The sequence below is a fragment of the Glandiceps talaboti genome, chromosome 2, assembly GCF_964340395.1.
Source record: "Glandiceps talaboti chromosome 2, keGlaTala1.1, whole genome shotgun sequence".
In the NCBI taxonomy this organism is placed as follows: domain Eukaryota; kingdom Metazoa; phylum Hemichordata; class Enteropneusta; family Spengelidae; genus Glandiceps; species Glandiceps talaboti.
The window spans coordinates 7,624,630-7,652,091 of record NC_135550.1 but is presented as its reverse complement, the minus strand read 5'-3'; the positions used below and the strand labels follow the sequence as shown (position 1 = coordinate 7,652,091).

General features: G+C 36.9%; 1 protein-coding gene across 1 annotated transcript in view; it reads right to left on the bottom strand.

Annotated features, from left to right (window-relative positions):
• The window catches only part of LOC144453765 (lysosomal-trafficking regulator-like), an 88,982-nt gene that overhangs the window by 40,322 nt on the left and 21,198 nt on the right, over positions 1 to 27,462 (bottom strand). The window contains exons 7-11 of the mRNA XM_078145114.1: positions 19,507 to 19,600; positions 3,529 to 6,722; positions 3,066 to 3,230; positions 2,425 to 2,575; positions 1,722 to 2,000 (exon numbers count right to left, since the gene is read on the bottom strand). Coding sequence (XP_078001240.1) covers positions 1,722 to 2,000; positions 2,425 to 2,575; positions 3,066 to 3,230; positions 3,529 to 6,722; positions 19,507 to 19,600 — 3,883 coding nt within the window. The remainder of the gene's footprint in view (positions 1 to 1,721; positions 2,001 to 2,424; positions 2,576 to 3,065; positions 3,231 to 3,528; positions 6,723 to 19,506; positions 19,601 to 27,462) is intronic.

Genomic DNA, 27,462 nt, shown 5'->3' with positions numbered 1-27,462 from the left:
AAACATAAGACAGGCACAATACCTGTAAAGATATAGCCCAGCTCACTAAGACCTAAATCTTATACTGTGTGAGTTTTTTCCAAAGTTTACATTGTCTGGCAGTCTAAACAGCATGACAATAGATGGAAGGCAGATGTCGGTCCCCACCCAAATCTAGAGAATAGAGAGGGGAGGAGTAGGTGTAGTAGAGTGAACAGGATCCTCGTGGATGCTGAATCGTGTGTTTACATTGCCCTTTGTAAAAAAATAGCTATGATATCAAGATAACAGTCCGACTCTTGGGCACCAATGCCTTCATGGTAAAGTACAGGATGGACATGTTTGAGCAGAGCTTTGGTCATGGTAAAGTCATCCACAAGATTCTTACGGCAATTACAACATCAAGCCATCAATAATATTTGTATACAGTGTTTTGTACTTTCTCAGACTGTTTCGTTAATAATGTGACACAACAACTGCATTTCGTCGGTTTATTCTTACACCACTTATCAGCAAAATCAGACTACAAAAATAAACTTGTTGGGCCACACAAAAGTTAGCGACAAACTCTGTGAAGAATTTACATCTTCAGTCTGTACGACATGAGGACCTTTTTACTTTTCCAAATTCCCCGTTTTCCACTTCACACCTTTCAAAAATAATCTGTAAATGAGGCAATAACTCGGCACTGAAATCGTCAAGGACCCTCTCAATTTGACTTTCCAGCCAGTTTTCATGTCCATTCAGTCGGAAATCTCTTTGAAATTTGATCGTGGAACTTAAAACCGATGTGATGCAAAAGGCCCTTACAAGTGATTGATCTGTTCAGAGAAAGCGAAGCAAACCCACAAAGTGGTCAATCCAGCCGTTCCAAAAAAGGTAAAGTCCACTCTATACCCCCTTCGAGCATTTTCCCTCTCTTCAAGAAAGACCTACTTGATACAGCTAAGCGTTATACCTCTTGACATATCACAAAGGTCTTTGGAAGAATTTTGTGCGTTTAACGACTCAATTATAACACAAATATTGGAATTGGTTGCAGCAACACAAGTCCACTGAAATGGCCATTTAAAGGAGTGATGTTGGTATTTTGGATTAACAAAAAACCAACAAACTGTCAACGGGAACAAAATACAAATGACCAAACTTTTAAAGGGACAGGTTCCATTGATCAAACACATTTTATTGTTGATGGCAAATACATTTTGTTGTTGGCAAATACTTTGTGCTTTCTGTTGGTAGTGAGAATTAGATGCGCAACAATTGAAACTGAAACACATAGTAATGCTAGGAAGGAACCACATTTATACTAAAAAATTCAAGTACACCAGTTCAAGTACACCTGTCAAGTTTCTACTTCAGAATTAGATAATACCAGAAATGGCAAACAAATAGTGATACAGCCATTGACACACACAAAGAGTGTAATTTTGGCTACAAAACAAAATCAATTTCCCAAAGCTACTTGACATTACTGTATATGATTGTTTTGATAGTGCATTACATTTCATTCTCAATTGTCAGTTTCAAAACACAAACTTCACTTTTGTGCAAGAAATTCATCTTATGCAATCAACACAAAACAAATAAAACATACCATAGATAGACACCTGGTCAATAGGGGTATACCCTATATTGAATATCTTACAATGATAATCGAATAATGCTGAGTACAAGTAATAGCACAAATCATCATAATATTTACACATCTACACAGATGGGGGTAGAATTGAATAACTTACCTTGATAATCTTTACTACTTGAGGTTAGATATTCACTGAACACGTCTAGCAGACTTGTAGCCAAACCATCATAATATAATGCTGTGCTATGAGTTTGACATGTAGTTGCTATGGCAATCAATTGTTGCAATCCATAACATGTGACATCAGTGTAGTCAACGTCAACATTGGCAGCTAGGAGTTCTAGGACTAGTTTACACATAGGTGGATGAAGTAGCAAAGTTTGCGGTGACTCTTCCTCTGTACCTGAACCGTTTACAGAAATGGGTCTTTCTCTTCCTGCATTTATCGGTAAAAATGCACATAGATGGTTAAAAATACAAAATTGACATCTGACATTATATGCTGGGATGTGAAGTCAGTTCAGAGGGACAAAATTATTACTACACATGTTCTAGTTTGCCTGCAGTGAGCAGTAGTACGATACATGTTCATTCTGTGCTACAGTCTGATGTATTGGTCAACTTAGTGAAAAGTACAAAATACAGGTCAGGTCAGGTCAGGTCAGGTCAGGTCAGGTCAGGTCTACACTGAGTTGTAGTATGCTGTAGGGTCTTGGGGAAACTGGGCATCTCAGTCTGCATTCCCCAATTTGAGGTTTGAGGAACCCTTACCTACATACTTGCATTATCATCTTTATTAGTCCAAGGACAAGTTTTTGCCTCTAAAACCAATAAATACACACTCTAATGCTAGATCTTACCTTTCCGCTTATCGTCAATTTCTTGTTCACTATCGGCATCATATCCTCCTTCTGTAACACATCCGTCACTCTGTGTGTCGCTCTGTGTGTCACTCCCATCTATCTGGTTGTCAGAACCCAATGGGGCAAAGTGCACACTCAACTTTGAAGACTAGTAAATAAAAGTAAAAACAATAAACTTAATATTATAATGATCAATTTAGCACCCACTCACAACAAAACACAGAAATTAATTCACTTTTAAAATATTTCCATTCTTTCATATCATGTTTCAGCTGGATATTAAAAGTGCAAAGTTCGAAAGACTTGATTCTACAAAACGTTAACTCTGAGCGCTTTCACTTTTGTAAAGCAAACATAGCATTGAAAGTATTGCAACATGACTTGGTGAGCACCATCTCTGGAGAGGAAGTGTACCTTGTCCTATTCTAGGTGGGATCTCAGATATTTATAAACTAAAGGTGATTGCCCCTGAAGTCGAGTGACCGTTTTGATTATAATACCATTAGCACATTCACTGATCCATGGTTGAACTATGAATTTCTCACCTTCTCAAGGGAGTACACCTGTTACTTTGTTGTATGAGGAGAACAATAGGGGATGTGTGATCAGCAGGAGTGTAGTAGACTTATGTACTTTACCTGTGGTGTCTTTGCAGTACGAGTGATGTCCAAAGGATCGGCTCGCTGAAGAATAGCACTCTGTATCAAGGCATCACACAGTTCCTGACCATGGGATGATTTCATCAAACCAGTCTCTAGCAATGGAGATTTGATATTGGCTAACTCGGACTCAACTGACAATGTCTGCAATAAAGATGTAATAATGGTTTGTAATTGTCGTCATCCGTTGTGCCAATGGCAAATCTACATACTACAACTTACATATACTCTATAACTTTCAAAGAAAGAAAACTTCACTAGAGTATGTCTGTAATCATCAGTGAAGCCATAGACCCTATACGAAAGTCTATGGTGAAGCAAATTAAGGTTCCATGCTTTTTATGTATATTCCAAATATTACTAACTATGATGGGAGAATCCAATTGAAGACAGCTGACTATTTTTTAAATTCAATCACTCTGAAAATGCACTCTTCACTTACCTGTATCAGTACACAGTGTTTTGAAATAGCTGCACAGTCCAAACATATAGCCAGCAGACATTCCAACAACGACAGCAAATAACTGAGTCTGTCTTTCCCAGATTCACCACTTCGTTGACATCTCTTGGGTGTTGCCTGCAAATCGCTACTGCTTTCTGAGGTTTTCACTTTGTAAACATTCAGTGCATCCACTGCATCCTTTAACAAACTCTGACTAAGAGACAATCCATTGTGATCCAAAAAGTGTTCTTTAAACACCAGACTATGTCGATACAGATTCTTACAAGATCTCCAGACATCGGCAGCGATTTGCAGTTCTGGATCACTCAAATTCAGAATGACATTTCTGTTATCGTAGCCAGCCCTCAGAGTAAGGGTGGAGTCTGTTGATGACGGCTCAAAGGTGGGCAGGTTGGTTTTATCGAATGATACATCTAGCGGTACAGCTTTCAGTAGTGGTGATGCGGTAAGTTTTCTATTAGCTAGTTCAACTGCAAGTGAGCCCCCTATCTTTTTCTCATTATTACTGCTAAGCTGACTAGGAAGAGAGTGCGTACTGATCTTTCTCTCTGAGAAACTAGGATTGAATAATGAGCTACTTTCTCCAGAATTTACAAACTCCAGAGTTTCAGTGGTGGTAGCACTAGACACACTTTCTTCTTTGTCGGTGATTTCTTCTGATGGTGCAGATTCGAGATTATCATGTACTGCACTGTAGCAGGAGATGACATCAGTGATGATATCCAGAAACGCATTGATGACACCAAAATTAGCCAGACTGTTCGTACTGCTGATGCTGCTTATTCCAGTATCACCATAGCTGCTAGTAGTTGATGCATCAAATGATCTGCCATCGCTATTCTCAAGAAATTCTCCCGTGTAGGGATCTGCTTTCTTAGTTGATCCTTGTCTTTGGTCTTCTGCCATAATAAGAACCTCAAAGACTCTCAACACAGACGACCTTGTGCTGTCATGATGGAGCAGCTGAAGGAGTTGTCGCAGTCCTCCATGATTCAGGAACAGTTCCTGAGCTGATGGTGATGTCAGAAGAGGAGGTAGAGCATTGAAGCAGTGTTCCAAAACTGCCATCGACATCAATTCCTTGCCTGATGGTCGCCTCTGACTATTCTCACCAAGTGTGGTCGCCTTAGTAACTTCAAAAGATGGCAAGAAGACCTGGAGGAAGAGTACCTTCTTGATGATGGAGTTGCCATGGCTCACAAGATTAAGTAGGTGCTTAGCAACAGGAACGCTAATGTTCTCATCATCTGATAAGAGTAGATCTTTGTACTTTGAGAGAACTCGCCATTTGGTGTGTTGTTCTTCATCATGGGTGCTGGCATCGCTACCAATGGCACTATCTAGATTATCTGGGTATGAACCAATCACCAACTCAGTCGAAGAACCTATCAGGGAATTCCTGTTGCTTTGTAGCTCAATGTCTGAACAGATGTTGCATGCTTCATTTCCAATGGTTGGAATATTGACACCGCCTCCCAGTTGCTCCAATATGGCCTTGTTGATGAAGTTGAAGACATAACTCCGGACAGCAACAGGTCTCTCACTCAGTTTACTCAGCAATGGAGAAATAATACTGTCTGGCTTCATGCAACAACAGATTCCTGTCATTTCAAGGTTGGATAATATTGTCAGCTGGGTGAATTTACAACTGCTGTTCTCAAACACTCGGAGAAGAACTTCAGCAGCTGCGGCAATGCAGCATTTTTCGGCACAGGCAGCAGTCACGAAACCTGGGGCATCAAAACTGCCAAGACTATCGTACATTGAGTGACTGGTTTCTTCATACGCTAAACATGACAATCCACAAACATTGTGATGGTGGTGCATGAAACGACTAAACTCACACTTCCTGTGTTTGCGCTTCAAACATGTCATAATATGAATGTATTCAACTTTAGCTTTCTTGACAGCACTCATCACTTTCGTCAGGTTGGAGATAAGAGCTGAAATAAAATCCCTAACCTGATGATACTCTCTGTCTGTACTTTTCAACTTTTCAAGAGTACATTCTAATTCACGTATTGCTGTGGTGTACAGCGTATAACCCTGGCTTGAAGAAAACTCATGAAGTAAATGTAAAGTCTGAGACATGAACGTAAGATTGACGGGCAAGTTTTGCATGATAGAGCTGATCAACAGCAGAAGTCCCTGTAAAACTTCACAGACGAAAGAAAGTTTCTGATCGATACCAAACGGGGTTTGAAGGTAGCTTGAATGACTCAAAAATGAATCAGATACTTTTCTATGTAAATGACCAAGTCTGTGATCATCTTCTACCCCTTCTATGAGTGGCCTGTCATTTTTTTCTGACACTGATAACTTCAATTTATTGTTAATGTCAATAGCAAGTTCCAGTATCGACGTCAGTGTTCCATTGTTTGACAACGCAGAGCAGCCATTTTGGTGAAGACAGGTTATTGCACAAAGTTTAAGTATGATGCGTAGGATTACACGCTGTAGTACTGTGACTGTATCCTCTTCCCAGCCCTCAGCAAACTCCATCTCAACATCATGGGTATCATCCGGTTTACCTTCTCCTTTACAGCCAGGAAACTTATTGAGTAACGTTGACAGTCTGATCAACTGTGGAATCATACTAATAGCTACACTGTTCCTACTTGAAGAGCTGGTGATTTCACTACTGCTAAGTTTCTCTAGTAGTGAAAGTAACACAAGACACAAATCAACGGGACTTGTAATGTCTGTTGTCACTTTCCCATCTTTTATATCAATGTTCAATGGTCTTGTTGGTGCTGATCTCATAAACATAGACGTATCCTGGCCGCTTGAAGTCATTTGATTTTTATAATATGCATGACTTCCATACGTTTCCATGTGTCCCTCACTGTTAATATGACTTAGCATTGGAAAACTATGGGATCTCTTCTGTTGAAAGAAACTTGCCATGTTGTCGTCTGTATCTGAACTGTTTTGCTCTTCAATTTGATTTTCTTTTTTCTGTCTTGTACGGATCCTTGGCGAAGCGGCGACTTTCCTTCTTGAATTCTTCAAATGTTGTTTACTTCTTTGAGACCCTCTAGGTGGCCAGGACGGTGGGTAGTTGGGGTCTCTGCTACTGGTGGTGTTTTTATGACTGCTTGGAGGCTGGAAACATTGATGAGTTTTCAGTGCTGCTATAGATGTACTGATGTCAGTTAATGTGAACTCAGTGTCTGAAATAAGGACAAAGAGACAATATTGAAACTATTAAATATACACACTGAACAAAGTGACTAACAGAGGGATATTCTGTGTTCATCGCAGACTGTTCATGAGTACAACAGCTTAGACCCAAATCTTTGGCATCAATAACTATTACTGAAGGAAAGCACTTAATGCACTCTCGGTAAAGCACAGAAGTCTAGTCTAACGATCACAATGACAGAGTTTTTCTCTTGACTACAAAAACACTGCAAGTATTACGCAAAGTGATGTTTTACTCTCCCCTCTTCATGTACTTAACATTCCTCGCCAGTCATCTCAGCTGACAACAACTCGGAATGATCCGATAAAAACTTCCAAACTGTTCATCACAAGTGGAGGAAAACCACTTCCAGACTTAGAAATTGCGGGTGTAAATATTTTTGTAGGGCAATCATTTCAACAATTCTCCTTCAAATCAGTCATCCCCCCTCCTCCCTATAAGTAGTGGTGGCTTGAAACAAAGTCTGTATTTAATGTTAAATCTGTGGTTATAAAAACATAGACATCTAAATCTCCTATTTCAGCAGCCTGGTCCAGATTAGAGAGTGATAGAGAGTGATACAAGCATGGCACGTGATCATTGCTACGGACTAGTTGGTACAGTACAATTCATAGTCTAGTTAACACCGAAAACTAACAAACACAATAATGCAGAACATCAACAGGAAGAGAAATAAATCAGGTAAGAGTACCATTACATATATTTTTATCACTCAAAGGGTGGGAACACATGGTCTGAAACTTTAAACACAGCATGTAATTATACAAACAGGGGCTATGTTATTGCCATGCGTGACGTACTTATACCAGAAATAATTGAAATCAGAATGGCTCATTACGTTATGTAAAACTATGGTGGTCTAGTGAACACCAGTTTTATTAATAAGTTCTACTTGACTTGAGAAAGATAAAGCGCCTTTTCTTATAAATATGGGACAGTCTGGTTGATGTTTAGACTGTTGCGGAAATACAGAGATTGTTTTAAGATACTATAGTACCACATATCATGGGGAGGGTATGTGATGATAATAGCAAGTCAGCATTTTATTTCCTTTACTTACTCTTTCCTTTACCTTAGTCTAAACTTTCTGTAATCAGATGAGGGAATGACATAACTTACAAGTGACCTAGTGGTCACAATAGTTCCGCTATTTTATAAATGGTACAGGAGACGGACAAGGTGAACATCCAAAGTTGAGCATTTTCTAGAAAACGTTTCAATCATGCCACAATTAAGAATAACCATAGTGGCGAAGTGTTTGTGGTTCCCCGGACCATATCAACTTATAAACCTGGTCAAAAAATGTTCCTACAAAATATATCTCCCATCATTATTGGCTTAATGAAGTTTTGAAAGAAATTTCTTCACTGTACCTGTATGAGTAGTAAAAATTATTTGCTACTATGTTTATGGTTTATCATGGTAGAATTGATTTTTGTTCTCCCCAATACTGATACATAAAAAAAATTATTACACGATTTAACAGAACTATTCATATTAGGAAATCTATGGTGTTACTTGAAGAGCTATAGAAAAGTTACAGTCAAATTGTTGTCCCTCTGTGACTCCTGAATCTTTGAAGATAATCTTTTTTATAACATCCACATCATCCAATGGGGATTAAAGCCTGGCTCATGTGATGTTTATGCTTCAATAATTAAGTTACTGATATTAATTACAATTCTAAGCCTTTGCATGGAACCTGCCCATCCCCTGAGCAAGCAAAAGCATTGGTGTGTCTTTTTTGTGGGTTGCAGTTCTAGTGTCAAAATCCAGGATTCAATTATATGCACGATTCAAAAATCGACATGTCACAACAACAAAAAATTGATTTATCAGGCAATTTTCATCATTTTTCAAAATATTACACATTAATAATTGATAGATGGATAGCTATTGCACTTAACTTCTGTTTTAATTATTTGCAAAATACAGCAGAATCATACTTCCATGACCTTGGAAAGTAAACCCTCAAGCACCACAGTAAAATAAGTGTTGGCAAAGCTCCTCCCCTGACTATGCTTTAGTGTGACTACGTGTTGTGATAAGAATTTAAATTTGACAATCAAATGAATACAATCAACAGAACTACAAAGGAGGGCTTTATAATGACAACAATATAAATCATACAACTGTATACAAAATGCAGACATAACACAGTAAATGAATTAAATGTATGACAGAAAATTTTAAAATTGAACAAAAAATTAGATTGTTTGACAGCTATCCTGACTAACAAATCATCTGTTACCTCCACTTAAAGCTGTACTTTTGTATTCTCTTCAATACACAACTTAGTGTTGAATATTAAGAGATAGGATTTGATCTATTTTAGATAAAGTGAGCTGTGTGAAGCACACACACTGTGTACAAAACAGTCAATCAAGGTATCTCCATTAGCAAATTGAGATAAAGACCCTGAACTCACCATGTGTGCCCTATACTGGCTAAACTGCAGACAATTCAGAGTCTGCTATCAGTCTGACAATGTTATCTCTCAGGACTAGACTACTTCAGAGATGGGTGTCAACTTTGTGAAAACAGACAAAACAATAGATAGCATTGTAGTGCATACCACCCAACATACTACCTATTCCAATCGGTATTGCAAAATTTGAAGTGCTGATATACGAAAGTGAGGGCAGGGAAAAGGGTTTTCAAGTTTAACACTTGATGTACGTAATCTGTACACATACTTCTACCACTTGTCATTCTCATCAATGTCTAAAGGTACAAAGGGAAAAACAAAACTTTCAACCCACTCACTTAAGTGCAATGCCTTGAGTGTGACAAGTCAATAAATTACTCCTCAGGAAGTCATGCAGCATCACACGTAGTACCTCAGAAAGGTACTAAAGGCACAGAGCACACCTTGTTATGTCACTTGATAAAATATAGCAACCTACTTAAGGCATACATATCATATTGTACAAGTGCTTTTGTTTAGAGCTCCATATTGCATACCAGTTGTGTTGCTAGGTTTATTTAATACACTTTGGACATTTGACAATAATAATAATTATTAGAAATGGTATTTGATATTGTATACATGTACAACTTACAATATATATATATATGTATAATGATATAATATGTTTGAATTTAGAGTAGAGGTCACTCCTGCCCAGTAGAGTGCATGTAACTGTAAGTGCGTACAGTCCTGCCCAGTAAAACCTATTCAAGTACCAATATCACTCAGTCACATCAACAATTCACATCACTCGGTTGTGTCAAGTAAAATCTGTGGATCATTAGCAGGGTTAAATGGACGGTTGGGAATAATACAGAAAACTTAAGAACATCGAAAGGGTAAATTTACTATCCTGACACAAGAGCTTTACATGTATACAAAAACAGCTTTTGTCTGAATACCTACAGAATGTATATGCTATTGGTAGAATTTACATCCTTAGGATGCTAAGGTTAACCCTTAGCTGTTCAAACTTGTATGCATAAATATATACAAACAAATTACACATGGAGAGAAGGACCTTTAAAGGCCCACCTGGGACTCAGATTTAAATGTAGGTGTGAAATACAATTGTCTGGAAGAGCTATAGAAAAAAGTTGACTCACAACAAAAGAATAATCCACATGGCTCCACTGATGAGATAACACTAATGTGAGAACCCGGGATAGAAAACCTGGTTTGTATACATATCATATGTGAACACAACATAAACTTCACAAATTCATATTCACACTGTTTTTCAAAAGCTTGGATCTCAAAAATTTCCTTAGAAATGGAAAAAACAAATCATTTTGCATATTTGATCACACGAGGAATAGATTGGTCTAACCTGTACTTAGCTTGACTCTGAAAACATAACTTGGTCTTCTTACTACAGCAGTAGCACTATGTGCTGCCGGAACATACAAGTTACCTTGACGAGAGTGTGTACCAAATGACCATTTGATGTTATCAGGATAACTATTAAATACTGTGTGGTATACTTTAACACTAAGCCTTTGTGATTTACATAGTTTACCTAGAGAATTAGGTCACTACCTGCTATATAAATGAATGTTCCTGATTTAAAAAAAAAAAGGGTCAGACCACTTTTAGCACATCATGTATTAAGTGATATACGATACCATTCTGGTGCTGGTACATGTTATTCCCTTTAAAATGCTGTGATCTTTGCTCTCAAAAAAGCTTAGTACCCAAGGCCGTGTTTTCGACATGTTGTTTGGGTGTACAAAGTAGTAAATTCTCGGATAACATGGGGGTAATGAAAACTACTCTGCGATTCAGAAAGTGGACATCTCTGTCCAAATGGGTTATGCATAATCAGCAACATGGTGTTTTCAACAGAGCACAAAACTAACAAGCCATCAATTTTTTGTCAAATAACACTCAATGCCTTCTAAATGAAGCAATGAAGCTTTAACAGGGCATGGATTCATTCCCAGGTTCTCATAGTAGTGCCAAGTTACCATTAGACTCACAGGGATACGCTAGGATTATTCTTTTGATTGGGATCAAACCATAGGCTATAGCTCTGCCAGACAACTGTTTCACATTTTGGTGATAACACTAACTGCAAAAGCTTCAAGCTGTTTCTGAGTTCATTCACTACAGGTGTATATCTTGTCTTTTTCCCCCCATACCACAGTTTACAGTTTTGCAAAGCAATCTCAAGTGGGCGAAAAATCCTCTGTTGATTTTAAATGAGCAAGAAACCTTAAAGTCCATATGACACAGATAACCACTTATATTCAAATTCTATTCACATTTACTGCTTGATTACATTACAAAAAAAGCTCCTTGCTACAAAGAACTATACCTGTATAGATAACATTGTTAAAAAAAACCATAAAAGTTTAGGAGGTTGGTCATAAAACGCAGAAAGTATGAGGGTGTCAGTTCAGATTTGTCAAAATTTTCTGACTGCCTTGGAATGTAACGAAAGTGACCAATGTTTAAATGGTGATACATGTAGGTTGGTCAAACTATAGTCACCTTAATTTCTTAGTTATAATGCATGCTGATGAAAGCATAGACACAGTACGAGGTCATTCCTAAAGTAGGGCAAACATATCAAAAACTTTCATGTAAAGAAGTTGTACTTCCCTGATCCTTTTTAGACAGGAAATTGTGAACAAGTCTCCTTGAAACAGATTTTAAGATAAATTATGGCCGACCCGTATCAATACGACCCGTATCAGTAATTCTTATAAGGTATTGTGAAGTGTGGTTTACAGCCATTTCTGGCCCACACACTTGTACCATAGAGTGACAAACAACAGGTATACATATCATAACCAACAGTCTCAGCTAGCGCACACAATATGACAGTGTGCCAACATTTTCTTTTTCCTGTAGAACATCAAAAGAAATGAAGATCTTCTTCCTTTTTGAAGTGCACCGCACTATTGTACCATCCAGGAAGTTCCCCCACACAAGGTTTTCATTCATGGTTGATTAAAGGTGAAACCACACTGTACAGGATATAGTGGTTATGGAATGATTACCCTATACAATGATCTAAGGGGGGAACTTGCCTTTCAGGTTACAGTTGATCATTTCACAAAAACATGACACAGTGAAAATTCCTAAACATCAACAGTAACACTTACCTTCAAATTCTATTCACATTTATTGATTGATTACATTCCAAAAAAATGTTTGTTGCTATAAAAAAAAAAAAAAACTACATCTGTATAGATAACATTGTTTTAAAAAAAACAAAAAAAAAACCCTGAAGTTTAGGAGGTTGGTCTAGTTCCCCTTTACATTACAATTTTGATTGTGTGTGACCAGTAACTCCATGGTTTGCTTGGTTATCCTTACCATAAATGGTCAAACGAGTAGTTTGAACAAAATTTTCAGTTTCTTACCCTCATTATTGTCACTTCTGAAACATGTTTTGTATGTCAATATCTGCATAAAATCATTTAGATAACAGCACTCTACTTGTATCAAAGCAACTGGACGAGTTTATTTATCACAGGTGGCTGGGAGATTTATATGTTTTATATAGAACACTTCTGACTGACATAGATTTCTGCAGCTTGACATTTTTATCAAACATCCATAACAACAACTCCCATATCCTATACACAATTTCATCTGATAAAATATTTTCTATCAAAAAATTGGCTTCAATGATTAACGACAATGAAGAAAGCTATCTGTTCTAAAAGACCTATAACTATTAAGCTTGACATGTGCATGACAACATTCCTAGCAGACAGATAGCATTTGGGTGCCTGGAGAGACTCCAGTTAACAAGGATCTGACTTCATACACAACAGGACAGTGTAAGCATCAGGTTTGAAAACGTGTTTTCACATTGTCCCTTAATCTAGCATTCTCACAACTAAAGTGTTACGAGTGAGAAAATCAGAATTGGATAAGATACATACAAATAGTTTGATGAGATAAAGTACTGTGAGTGTGAGACTAATTTTGCAGGTAATATATGGAACACACTGAGAAGTCAGTAACAACAACAACACCATCATTCTTCATTCACAGTTCGCAATTAACAAAAGCATTTTACTTCCACAAAATGGTGAGAAACTTTGCACAATACCAGATCAGCCATGTCAAGCCTGTAAAACGCAGTCATCCAAGCACAGACGCCATACTACCTTGACTTTTTTTCTCATCAGTCACTGCCGTCTCTGAATCTGAAAAGGGGGCTGACATTTTTACGGATACTTTAAAAGGGCTTTACTGTATGATTAGGGTTCACTTAAAGAGAAGAAACTATTTGTTACACAATACACTTTTATTTGTATGCATATATACTACAAAAGATTCAAGAAAGCTCATGTCACAAAGAACACAAGAGAATTTCCAACAAAGTTTAGAGCATAAATAATATTCATCATGTATTATTACTAAGCAGTCTGTTGTTTGGCGACACCAATAAATTGAACAATTTCTTTCAAAAATCAATAAAAAATATGTAATTAAGTAAACTCTGTGTGTCTTACTTTGAAAGTATAAGGACTCCTAAGTGCTTATTACTGTTCAAATAAAACAAACAAGCATTACATTTTTATGTTCTGCTATTACATGGCTGACTTCTGTGAGACAATGCGTGTCCATAGAACTAAACACTGACTGAGGAACAAGTTTCAACTCAGCTTTTTCCTGGCAATACATTTAAGTCTGGTTGGAATTTTTGATCAATTCAGTTCTCTTATATCGTATCTATGTTCTACTTGTAGCTCACAAGCTTTAGCTTCACACACGTTTCCCATTTTACCCGTTGTGTAAAATTTGAACAAATTCTCCTCGAGAAGTCTGCGAAGGTGTGAAACTACTCAGAAAGTCAAGCACTCCTTTTTTTTCTGTACTCATTTACTACGGCAGTGCTGAAACATCGCACACTGGTGGTACCGTCATTACATGTAAACCCAACATCAAAAGAACAAGACAACGGCTCTTTTTCAGTTATGTTTCGTCAGCAAATCACCATGGAAACCAACAATAGACAATTGTAATCGCACGACTTTTTAAGACTTTATTGTGTGCCAGTGTTTCAATTTGTTTGAAAGTCTTAACAATGAGATGTAGACAGTGCATATTTACTGGTTTCAACACAATCGATATTTTTGTCTGGACTGAACTTCTCGACTGTTCGACATTTACTATTGTTATCAAAACAAAATTCTCAGTAAACTAATCACACACTTTAATGATCATTCTTCTGAGAAGAAAACTTGAAGATGAAAATTTGTAGGTTTGAGCAATCCTGTTAAAACAATTCGGTATATATATCCTACCCGTACAATGATAGCAAGCCACCATTGATGCATACATGTACTTTTACAGTACGTACGCGTAGTGGTTGTTAGTGACCTGTATATGCCGAATAACAATACAGAACATAGCCGCCTCTCTCCACATTCTATCATAAAAATGTCTATCCAATACTTTGCATATGTATAGGAGTCAGAGTTTAATAGTTTGCAAATCAATCGTAATTGGTCATCACTACGTCGCCAAGGGCCTTTTAAGTTTTATATAAGAAAGCTGGCCATGTTTTGTACATACATGTCTGTCTCTTGCTGTTATCTGGTTGTCAAAAGCATCAGTTGGCCTTGATATCTCTTGGGGCGCAAAAACATTCCATAGACAATACGGCAGTTGTTGGGGCACATTTTCCATTTGAATTCACATGAATGGTGATCAAATCTTTCTCTGTATCATGCTTTGTGTATGGTTTAATTTAGGACTCTGACAACCAGCCACTTTAGGATCAAAGAGAGAAACAAACAATGTTCTTAGTACACTCCAACAGGTAGTTGCGATACTGACTAACTGATAGACAATGTAGTTGTCTGTCAAGTTTCTAATAACTGATAATATGTAGAGTTCACTTATTAGCACTGACATGTAGCTCCCTTTTGCACATGAACTTGGAGGCCTTGACATGCAAATAAACCAATTACTGATTAATTTAATTAACATTTAATACCTAAATGTATTGTAAAAACTAGGCAAAGAGGTTACAATAAGAAACACCACAGACGGTCTTTACAACCTAATTCTTTGCTAGGACTATTGTAAATGTCAGTTACCATATAAACACTGGAGACAAGTCTTTGCAATCCACTTCTACTTTGCTATATCAACCCATGTCTACAACTTATCAACCCAGATCCATAACTTATCAACCCCTGTCTATAACTTATCAACCTCTGTCTACAACTTATCAACCTCTGTCTACAACTTATCAACCCATGTCTACAACTTATCAACTCATGTCTATAACTTATCAACCCTAAAGCCGTCGGACAAAAAAAAAATTTCAAAACATTTTGATAGTAATAGCCAGTATCATGTATTAAAAGAAATATTCAAGCCATTCTAATTCTACTCAAGTCTCTGCGTTACTACAGATGAAATATCAATAGCCAAATAATAAAACAAACTTTTAAGTAAATGAATGAAAAGTACAATAGTATATCAATATTTACACAGTGCCTATAACCTGTCCAGTTGGCTGTTCAGTCATTCACATTACGGGACATCGTCTAACACAGTGACTTGGCTGTCGACGGGCTCCCCTAACAATGCTAGTATTGTGACTCCCACAGAATAAGGCCCACCATTGATCTGTCATAGATGCCCACAATGTACTATTGTCCAGCAGCTACAAGACTGAAATCACAGCCAGGGAGTATATCACGAGTGTAGATAGAACTGGCCTAAATACGCCTCGGATACCACTGTTGTCAGAACAATACCTTCTATTACAGCAATTTTATCATAGCTTGATGCGACCGACACATCAGGTAACTTCTGTTGAAAACTTGGCACGGTGCCAACTGGAGTACAGAAGATCCTTGTGTTGAGTGGACCTTTATTTTTTTTACAACCGGAATATGTCTATAGAATAAATTTGAGTGGCTGTCATCAATAAAAGTTCCAGTCATTTATATCGCCGACAAAAGCTTATACACATGTATATTACTTAGAAAGGGAGTTATTTTGTGGAGGTTTTAATGATATGAGTTGTCTTTGATATAGTTGTTACAAAACTATTAGTGACATTGGAACTAGGTTTCCTTCTACACATCAGCTGACATTGGCATCCTACAAAGTTTGGACTTGACACAATTGTGTTCCCTACAGAAAATCCATATTTAATATGAATTTTGACTCAAAGTATCATTTTTCATTTATGATACCAGTTAACTAGTTCTATATCAATTCTTATTATAAACTCACATCGCCGAATTCACTGAGCAGTTTGGTTACATTTCAAACAGACAAAAATGTTTGTCGTGGAGTGATTATATCAAAATCATCATCATCACCATCACCACCATCATCATCACAATTACCATCATTACAGTTATCAACATCACAGTTATCATCGTTGTTGTTGTCACAACTTGTCACACATTGTCACCAACACCACCACCACCAACACCACCATTATCACCACCACCACCACCACCACCACCACCAACAACAACAACAACAACAACAACAACAACAACAACAACAACAACAACATCACAATGATCATCAACACTGTTGGTATCACTGTCACCATCATCATCATCAACAACAACAACAACAACAACAACAACAACAACAACAGCAGCAGCAACATCATCATCACAATGATCATCAACATTGTTGGTATCATTGTCACCATCAACAACAACAACAACAACAACAACATCACATTGATTATCAACATTATTGGTATCACTGTCACCACTATCATCACAATCATTATTGTCATCTTCGTCGTCATTATCAACAACAACAATAACAACATGAACAACAACATCGTCATCATCATCATCAACATCATCATCATCACTCAACATCACAGAGGTAATAAAAACATTAACATCCACACTCCTTTCTTTAGTTACAAATAAGTTCATGGGAAAACAATAACAGCTGAAAACTGAGGATGAAGCTGTCATTTCAGTACTGAATGTTCTAGAAGATGAGGATTTTGAACTTTTGTAGAGAAAGGAACATGTCAGAAGATGTGAAATAGAGTAGTAAAACAAACAGTACACACAAGAACAGAAAGAGCATTGACTAACAAAGTGTTAACAATAAAAGTTAGTATGGGCCCTCATCCATCAAACACTGATACTGTTCACAACTCACTCAAAGTTTCATATTTCGTTCTCACCTGTTGATTTGGCCCAGTTTTGTTTGAAGCTGTTGACAACATGTTCTTATGTTTAGTTGTATTGTTGTTGTTGAAAAGTCACAATTTGACACTACAAGTTCTACTGGTGTAGTTACAGTTGAAAGTCACCATTTGACAATGCTTGACTGTTGTATAGTTACTAGCTTTGAGTCACACAAACTTGTACAATACAAGGTGTGCTGCTTTGGGTTGAAAAAGTTCAAAATGACAACAATCGACAATACTAGCTGTTACTGCCAATAATTCTCAAACTAACAATACTAACTATACATGCGTTTTGAGAACTGAAAAGGGGGCAAACTGACAACACTAGTTGTTATTGCCAAAAAAGTCACAAACTCCATAATGCTAGCTGTGTATGTATTTCAGAGTCGAAAAAGAGCAAACAAACAATACAAGCTGTTAGTGTTACTGCCAAATAGTCATTCTAATGCCACAGTACAATCATCTCATTTCAAACTAATTTATGCAACAAACTCATCATGGGTATTGGGGGTCCAAAGAATTTTCTGCTTTTCAGTTCCTAGAATGTGGTAGACACGATAAAAACTACAAAGTACAAATATTCATGTACCAACAGTTTGTGAGTCAAATAGTCCAAGTCCTTTGCTAAAAACAACCCAGGAAGTAACATCAGACTGAATTTTGACAGAAGTCTGAGGAACTAATTCCTTTTCTCCAATATTTTTCTTCAGAATGATGTGCTTTTTTTTTAAAGTTTGTTTTCAAATAATGACTTGTTATCAATATGCAATATGTATTAAATCAACAGAAGTAATGTTCCATGATTGGCTATGACAAATACAGTGTAGAAGCCAAATCAGTTCAAATCTGATCTACTTTTTTCGACACCACACTGGCATCCAGACTACTCCCCAGATGAATGTCATGAGCCACCCCCTTTCATGTTTGCTGAATTAAAACTCCTCTGTTTCAAGAAAACTGAGTATACTTCATTTCATCTCACGAAATGTTCAAGTTGTTATGTGTCTCAGTGATTGAAATTCCTTAGATTTGATCAAACAAATACTATTCCTTAGATATCCTAGAATCCGTAGGAAGGAAACACATAAATCTTTCTCACACTTCACAATAGTACATATCATAGTAGTCAATGCTTTAAAAAAAATGTTTTCATTTCCACAAAATTACTATACACATTACCATGTCTCAATATTTGTCTTCTCAAAAAAGTTGATATCGTCATAAAAAAAAACAATTCATCTCCTTCAATTACATTTTCCAACAAAGTTTACGTAACTTAGGTTGTCAGTGAAAACACACCAACTTGTTTATAACTATTTAAGGACATGAGAGACCAACAAGAAACCTTGTTTGGACTTCAACAGAAACAGAATACACATGTCGGGCCTAAATGATATTCACAAACAAAAGAATGACATCTGAATTAGTTTTACAACAACTTTGATTTTTTTTACATACATGTCTTGTTTCGTCTTTTCCTGGACTTTTAAAGTGTAACACTTAGAACATGTTAGCTATAATCGTGACATGTCATTTTAGATTTATGAGATGAGGGAACTACTACCCTCTACACATTCTTGTGTTTCTGAGTCATAGCCAACTTCAACGGAGAAAATCAGTGTCAAAAAAAGTAATTAAGAAAATGAAATGAGCTAAAACATACAAACTGTGTTTGAGATATAATGATCTACACGCCCGTGTTAAATCCTCATCATCACCTTGAACCGTAACAATACCCCTACTGTTCAAAACCAGAACATGCGTAACTTCAGTTTTCACTTGTACAAGATATAATTTTTTTTGACATGTAAAAACACTGTATCACAGCATACACTTACCTGTTCTTTGATCAAAAAGGAACAAACTCAAGAAAGTCCTGTCTCTAGTAGCCTGAATGTGAGAAATATGACTTGTTTTTTTAGACCCCACATAGAGATCTCATCATATACTATACAGTCATCAAGTAACACCTGTAGACTCGGATTGTATGAACAAGTTACATGATCCCCACACTTTTACAATATGACACATTACACTGGCACCTATTCCAAAAAGTAGCCTCTAGCAAAATGTGTACACCAGACACAACACTGCCGAGTAGATTACATACTAAACACTTACCTCGTTGAAGTTGTCCTGTTTCCGTTGGTAATTTCAACACCAAAGGTATCAACGCCACTAGTAGATTGGCAAGGTCTGCGGTACATGACAGTGGCTGTAACGGCACAAACAGAACAAGTGTATGTTTCACATCCAGTTTGAATCATGTTCATAACAAATGAGTGGGAAGGAGGGACTTCATTTGCATATGTATGACCTATTTTGCATAACAAGATACATTTGCATATGAATCCGGTCACTGAGGACATGTACATGCAATAAATCCTTATGGCATTTCCTTTCATTCAGTATGAACTGTTCACACCTCACATTAAACAGACTGGTCAGACAAGAAACGTTTGATCCTGCAATAAATGCACTTTTATCTCATATAAAATGTTGACCTTGTTTTCACAGATAACGCTTGTTATACTAAAAGTCAGCAAAAGTTTGGTCAATAAATCATCGTCATCTTTACATGATAACAGTCCCACTCTTTCACAATCTATAAGTCATGTCAGAGCTTCACACCTACTCTAACACACCTTACTTTTGGCGAAAAAAAAAAACTGACTACACATTCCATTCATTTTAACTTTATATTAAACATTTTAAGAAATGAAAGGAAATAAAAGAAGAGATTAGATGACACTCATAACTGACGTCGAGTATTGAAGTTATCAATGTACACTATCTGGCCGCCGACTGAGAGTCTGTTTACAAATGCCTCACTACTAGACTACTTGCAATGCCTGATGGTACTCTAACACAGGTTGAATAGTAGAGTCACTCCAAGTCAACGGTAGTGTACATCACAGCTGTGGATTTAACCACATCAAGTGCACAACTATACCAATATTGATAGCAAGTCTCAACATCAATACGTGACCTTCAGAATGCTCACCGTATTTACAGTTAACAAAGCTGTATTGAATGAGAAGTCAATGGATCTGAATTTGATGGGTGTCTTTTCATATATAATAGCGTAGTTGTTTCACAGGTGTACTATAGTATACCCTGTATCTGTATAAATTCTTATCATTTCTAATCTGACCTGACTGCAAAGTAGCTGCAAGGTCAAGGAAAAACAAAGTGTGATTGTAGTACTAAGTGCTGGCGTAGACACTGGAGTGAACATTAGCTCCATGATCTGTGGTGCCAGTCCATGCCCATTCTTCAAACAGGTACAGTACGTGTGTAAGAACAGTTAGATGTAAACGAGAGTGTTATTCTAAATAAACAGTTGTTCCTAATTCATTGCCACTGCTATTACTCTTCAGTAGTGTATTGTTGTTAGTGGTACGAGTCATTTCTAAGCCATCAGTCACAAAGTACAGGGATGGAATATGTTAACATTTACCAAGTTTAACATAACTTGGGAAGGCAACTGGATGAAAAAATATCCGTTTACAGAGATGGTGAAATCTGCTAACATTTATTCTGTTTTTCCACACTTTTTATCATACCTTAGGAGGAGGGGAAGTGACAAAAAAGGCCTACTACACAACTCTAGAGATGGTGAAATCTGTTGACAATTTTACAGACATGGTTAACTTTGCTAACATTTAACAGATTTCCTATACATTATGTATTATTAAGTTTAGAAGGAACAAACTGGTATAAAAAATACCGGATACAGAGTTGATGAAACCTGCCAACATTTTACCCCCACAGAGATGGTGATGGTGAAATCTGCTTACCATGTATCAATACAACTTATCATAACTTTGCAAGGCAACTGGAGAAAACATATCCATAGGAACTCATAGATGATCCTGTCTAGAGATGGTGCATGGGGTAGTAATAAAAGACTGTATGCGTGTTACACATCTACAGATATAGTTGAGTCTGCAAACATTGACCAGGTTTTACATACATTCAATTATAACTTTGGAAAGGGCCTGGACAAAAAATACCCGAGGGAAGTCATATCCCATCTAGAGCTCTGCTCATACAAGTAGCAATAAAAGAATCTCCCCTTGAGATTGATAAGTGAAATCAATCTCATAAAGTAAATGAATGGTATGATAATGTGATCACCCTGACATTTGAACCCTTTAGTTACCTAGCTATCATGTTTTATTGTTGTTACAAGAAACAAATGAAAAGACAAACAAACAACTGATTTTGAGATAGTGTTTTGAAATGGCCTACAGTTACCTTGATAGTGTGAGAGCTAACTTATCCAGTGGAGGTAGACTTTGTATCCATAACATACAAATCGTTCACTATCCTATGTCAACCACCTGCATCAGCAGACTTTTTCATCGCAGTCAAACCGTGAACTACTATTCAGACCATGTACTCAATAAAACCATGCTATTTTGTGGTTCGTCACTTTCCTGTTACTTTGACCAACAATACAGGCACCGACAGTATTGTACGTGCACTTGTTGGCCTTATCAAAGTCTTTACCCATGTAAACTTTTGTTGAAACAATCCTGCGGTGATAGTGATTTCTGACACAAAATTCAGGCATTTCACTGACAAAGTATAACTGTAGAACAAGACTGAATAGAATCCATAACTAACTAACTAACTAACTAACTAACTAACTAACTACCAGGCATTTCACTTCCTATACAGTAATGGTACTTATAAAAGACTAAAAAAACCAGCCTGGAAGTCATGCTAACCATGGAGCTTTTCATTTCCCAAGTTACGGTACTTAGAATTGGACAGCTTCCAATCCATGAACTGCAAGGGATTTGCTTCCTAAAGTTACGGTACTTAGGAATAGACATCGTAGAATCCATAAATTTCAAGTGATTTCATTCTCAAAGTTATGGTACTTACAGCAGCATGGATTAGCGTCAATGCTAACTGCACAGTATACTTCATTTCCTGAAGTTACGGTACTTTCAAAAAAGAACAGCGCCATCCTACTAAAGTAAAGATTATTTCATTCCCTAAATTTACACAACTATTACACGAAAGAATATGGCAGCACGGAATCAATGAACTGCAAGGAATTTCAATCCTCAAATTACGATACTTAGTACGGACAAGTTAATGGTACTTAGTATTGAAAAGTCTGGACATTTCATTCCCAAGTTATGGTACTTAGTATTGAAAAGTCCGGAAATTTCATTCCCAAGTTATGGTACTTAGTATTGAAAAGTCCGGAAATTTCATTCCCAAGTTATGGTACTTAGTATTGAAAAGTCTGGAAATTTCATTCCCAAGTTATGGTACTTAGTATTGAAAAGTCCGGAAATTTCGTTCCCAAGTGATGGTACTTAGTATTGAACAGGCTAAAATCCATCAAATGCAATGGATTTCTTTCCAAAAGTTATGGTACTCAAATACACTACATCTATTTGTATAAATGGTGACATGATTTTAAATGTATGGCAAGAAAATTATACCACAAAGTATCTATGATATGAAGGAAATGGCTGGATTTTGATAATTGACCCTGACTATTAAAAGTCAAGGTCAATGTTTTAAAAAAATAGTTTACAGTTGATAATATAAGGGTACACACTTGAATGGCGTCTCTATATATTAACACTTTTGATATATACAGTAAATCACAATTCTTCACTATAAATATATACGGTTGCTATTCTGCAGAAAGTGATATGAGCAATGCAAAGTAATGCTTGTGTACATTATTCATGTTCTGTATTACCTTAGACATGATTTAAAAGAAATTGGTCACACATAAATGCTATAAAGAGTATCAAAAATGCAAAAAATTGCTTAATTTTCGGATATTGTATGTCTGACATATGTCGGGTGAACAGATGGATGGAGCCCATTGTACATGTAATAGTCCTCTCATTGGGGGACTAAAAAGAACAGTTCCATGCCATTTCATTTCCTAAAGTGATAGACTATGCCAGCCTATAATCCATTTTAACTCACTATATCCACAGTAGTAACTGCGGGCATTTTCAATTCACAAAGTATATAGAAAGGATTATGTGTATTCCAGACTGACTGCATGTGATGTATACCAGTACTGTACAATAGGATAGCATGAATTTCAGCTTAACTATTGGCCATTTCTTCAGTTTATTTAAACTATATTCCAAGATACCATTTGATTCTTTATACAGGTCAGTGCAAACATTGACTCCTGTCCTGAAAGTCTGATCTTTCTGCTAAAATTGCTCTCCACAGAAAAGGACATCCCGACTTTCAAGTAACCAAATTATTTGCATACATTTGATTTATCACAAATTGCAATGATGTAAAATTTATGACCACTATTCTGTGTTTAGATTTCTCTTTACACCAATTTTGATACACAGTTATTTGGTCCTAAGCAGCTAATCCCTGCCATACATCCTAGTTTAATGACTTCAGGCTGCGTTCCCAATGATTTACCGTTACATGTTAACTGCCGCTATTACATATAATTCATTTCATAGCACAATTCCTGTGTCGCATTGCACAACACAGTCCCATTTAGAGTAAACTGGCTAACTTCCAGCAAACTCCTAACCACTAACGAAATCTTGGTTGCTATAGTAAAAGTAGGCAGGAGTTTAAGAATTGATGTCGATAAAGGTCGATAAATTTCACATACATATGATCATTTATTTGAAATTATCTTTGAAGATATCAAAACGATAATAATAAAAGGCAAGATTTCAAACATGTTATAAGACCCTCAAATTGCTTGCTCTGCAGGATAAAAGTTTCAATTTCTCACTTCAGTCGTTCCTATGCACTGGAAAGTTACACTGCATATTTCTACAGGTCTTTCATACTCAATATATTGCCACAAATGTACTGCAACAGATGTCGTACCAGTACTACATCTCACATCTAGATTTTTTTTTTACTTTCTGCTCCTTTGAAATCAGAAATGTGTGACATCGAATTTTTGACCCTTTTTTTCCCTCTCCTTTTGCGTTTGTCATCTGAAGGTAATTAGATTTGTCCTTGAACACCTGATGATATATGAACACAACAAAGGGCTCATTGTACCTCCAAAAGCCTCGATCCCCTGTAATTGTGTGTTCGAAACTATGACGCCCTCACTCTAAGTAGATTTACTTGTTGTCTGTATCTATGACAATTTTGTCATGAGACATCAGTACACAGAATAAAGTGACTCTGTATCCATGACAACAAAGTAATGTCTAGAACGTAACTTTTCAAATATAGAAAATACTTGTGTCTACCACTTTTCAGGAAAAATGAGCCCTTAAGTTATAGTACTATAGGCGCCTGTTTAGGATGGACGACAAAATGGATGCTGGAGAACAACATTTCCGCGCTTGCTGATGGATCCGTCTACTCTGTATACACACAAGAGTACAGCGTACCGAGCACTTGCACTTTTGCAGAGTTGATGGTAATTCACATAAGGGTTTGGCCATTCTCCAGAGTCTTACACAATATGTTGATAATACATCAATATAGAAATATCTCCTCACTCTCACTGTCTAGGATGGAATGAAGCATTCAACACGTACTTGACTCGACTTTAAGTGGTTTGGAGACCTACTTGAAGTGATGACCAGTGTCTTGATAATAGTTACAATGATGACAAGTTAACGATTCTATAGTACAGACTCTCACAACTCACTGGGTGGCAGAACATCTATAACTTAAGTTTATGATAAAGGTACACCTTTATGCTATTGTCATCAACTTTTTGAAAATGTAACTCAGATTCTGAAGTCATTTTGTAAATTGGGCTTTTTAAAGCATAAGATATTAAAGGAGAAATGTAGATTATTATTCATGTTGTTTATATTACACACTTTATTTTCTTTGTAAACCAAACTACATACTCCCACCCCATTCCATTCCCACCCCCACCCCCATTCCTAGTACCCCACCCCCACCTTGGATGATGGGTCATGCTTACTCACTACTACATGAGATACATGATGTCTTTATGCATGTATTAATGGTGTACGTATCTATGACTGAGTATCAAATAGTAACTTACACTAGTTTTTTTTTTGTAGATAAAATTCACTGCCAGTTCAGAAGTCAAGCATGCATGCCATCATACATTTACGTGTCTTTGTACACATACCAACAAGTTATCTATGAATGAGTATCAAACATTTACATCAATGGTAGCTTTTGTCAGTACATAAAAACTCACACCACACCACCATGTCTTTCTGCACGTATCACCAATGAATCAATAACAGAGTATCGATCAGCATATCAATGCAGGTCAGAGTCACCCCTAGGTGCACGTACACTTACAGGTGTGTTTGCATTTAAATCCTAAGTATCAAAGGTTGGCCATGATTGCAATCACGTCTGTCAGTGCCTGTGAGATGAAAACAGTCAACTTCTCATCTCATGTTTTATTTTGCGATAGTATCAGTGAATTATTATCAAGTAGTTTTATAGTGATAAAAGATACAGGTTTGAATACATCATAAAAGTATTGACCTAGTTTTTGATTATTTGACAGAGGATGAGCCAGTAAAATATTGCCATCCATCTAACTTGGCTGTTGTCCAGACCTTTTATGTAAGTGATAAAAATCAAAGAAACGTGATAAGATACAAAGTTACCCAACTATTTTGGCCTGTACTTTTAAATTCAACACGTTGCTTGAGATTGTCTTATACGGTTGGGAAAGTCCAATATGGTTGGTACAGTACAGTACCCAGGTGTTCAAGTGTTGTATTAAGCACCCAGGTGTTCAAGTGTTGTACGCACCCAGGTGTTCAAGTGTTGTACGCACCCAGGTGTTCAAGTGTTGTAAGTAGGAAGAAATCGAAGTACCATGGAAAACCTTTGATAGGGTCAAACTGAACAATAATCGGACTTGGTTTAAACTTTAAATCAAACCCAGCCAGCGCTGACCAGGTTTGAACTTAAGCTGTAAATTGTAATGTTAAGGAGGAGATGAGATAATCACTCGGCCACTGACGCCATGATTTACGTAGTCTGTCTTGTTAATGATAGTAAGTATGAACTGACAAAGCAGTTTGGAGTATGACAACCAACATGTACATTGGTATGTGGTCTTACAAAAATCCAGTCAAACAGATATTAGACTTTTTTTTTAAATTTTTTAGACAGTTATCAATAAGACTGACAAAATACAATGTTTCTTGAAGAAATATTTCATCTGGCAAAATTTTTTGTGGGTATCTAGACAGAACCACCTTGACGCTAGTAATAATATTCATGGTACATCCATCACTACTATAGTAAATCAAAACATATCTAGATGAAAGATCTAACCCTGGGACAGACCAACTAATCTTGCCTATAATCCAGATCATACTACGATATCTTTAACAAATCAGATCGCCATAGATCTAGCTGGATTAATTCGGATCACAGGTCAGGTAACCCAGAGTTACAGGTAATAAATCTAATCCTAAATCAGACCAACTAATCATCATATTAAGAGGTCCTCTACCTTTATTTACACTTGTCAACCTTAATATACAGATCCAATTTAGTTGAACCAAATGTCATGTGACCCCAGTGTAGCAAATCTGGTCAGCTTTGATACTGTTCCAACCCAGATGAATCACACATCATGTAAACCCCCCACCCCAAGTAGAAAATCTGCACGGCAAGCTTTGGTCGATACTGTTCCAATCCAGTTGAATCACACATCATGTACCCCCCAACCCCCCAACCCCCTATGTTACAAAACTGGTCAGCTTTGATAAAGATCCAATCCCATGTAGTTATTTCCCCTGGCATGGACCTACAATGGTGCAATATGCCAATGGTTTTATATACTTCCTCACACCATCCCTGGAGAATATATAATCCAATGGCATGTATCAACACTAATACAGTAATTCCAATCCTGGTACGGACTGACTTTAATATCCAGATGTAAGATCCTGCATATCCCTATACATGTACCACTACCAGGTCAAATTTGATGAAAATCTTGGCTAGCTAATCCTGGCTAATCCAGATTAGAGACAACATACACATGATATTGTAGATCTAATCCTGGTGCAGAATGATTTATCTTTATGTCAGATCCTGTAACCCTATCTATGTACCAAATCAAGT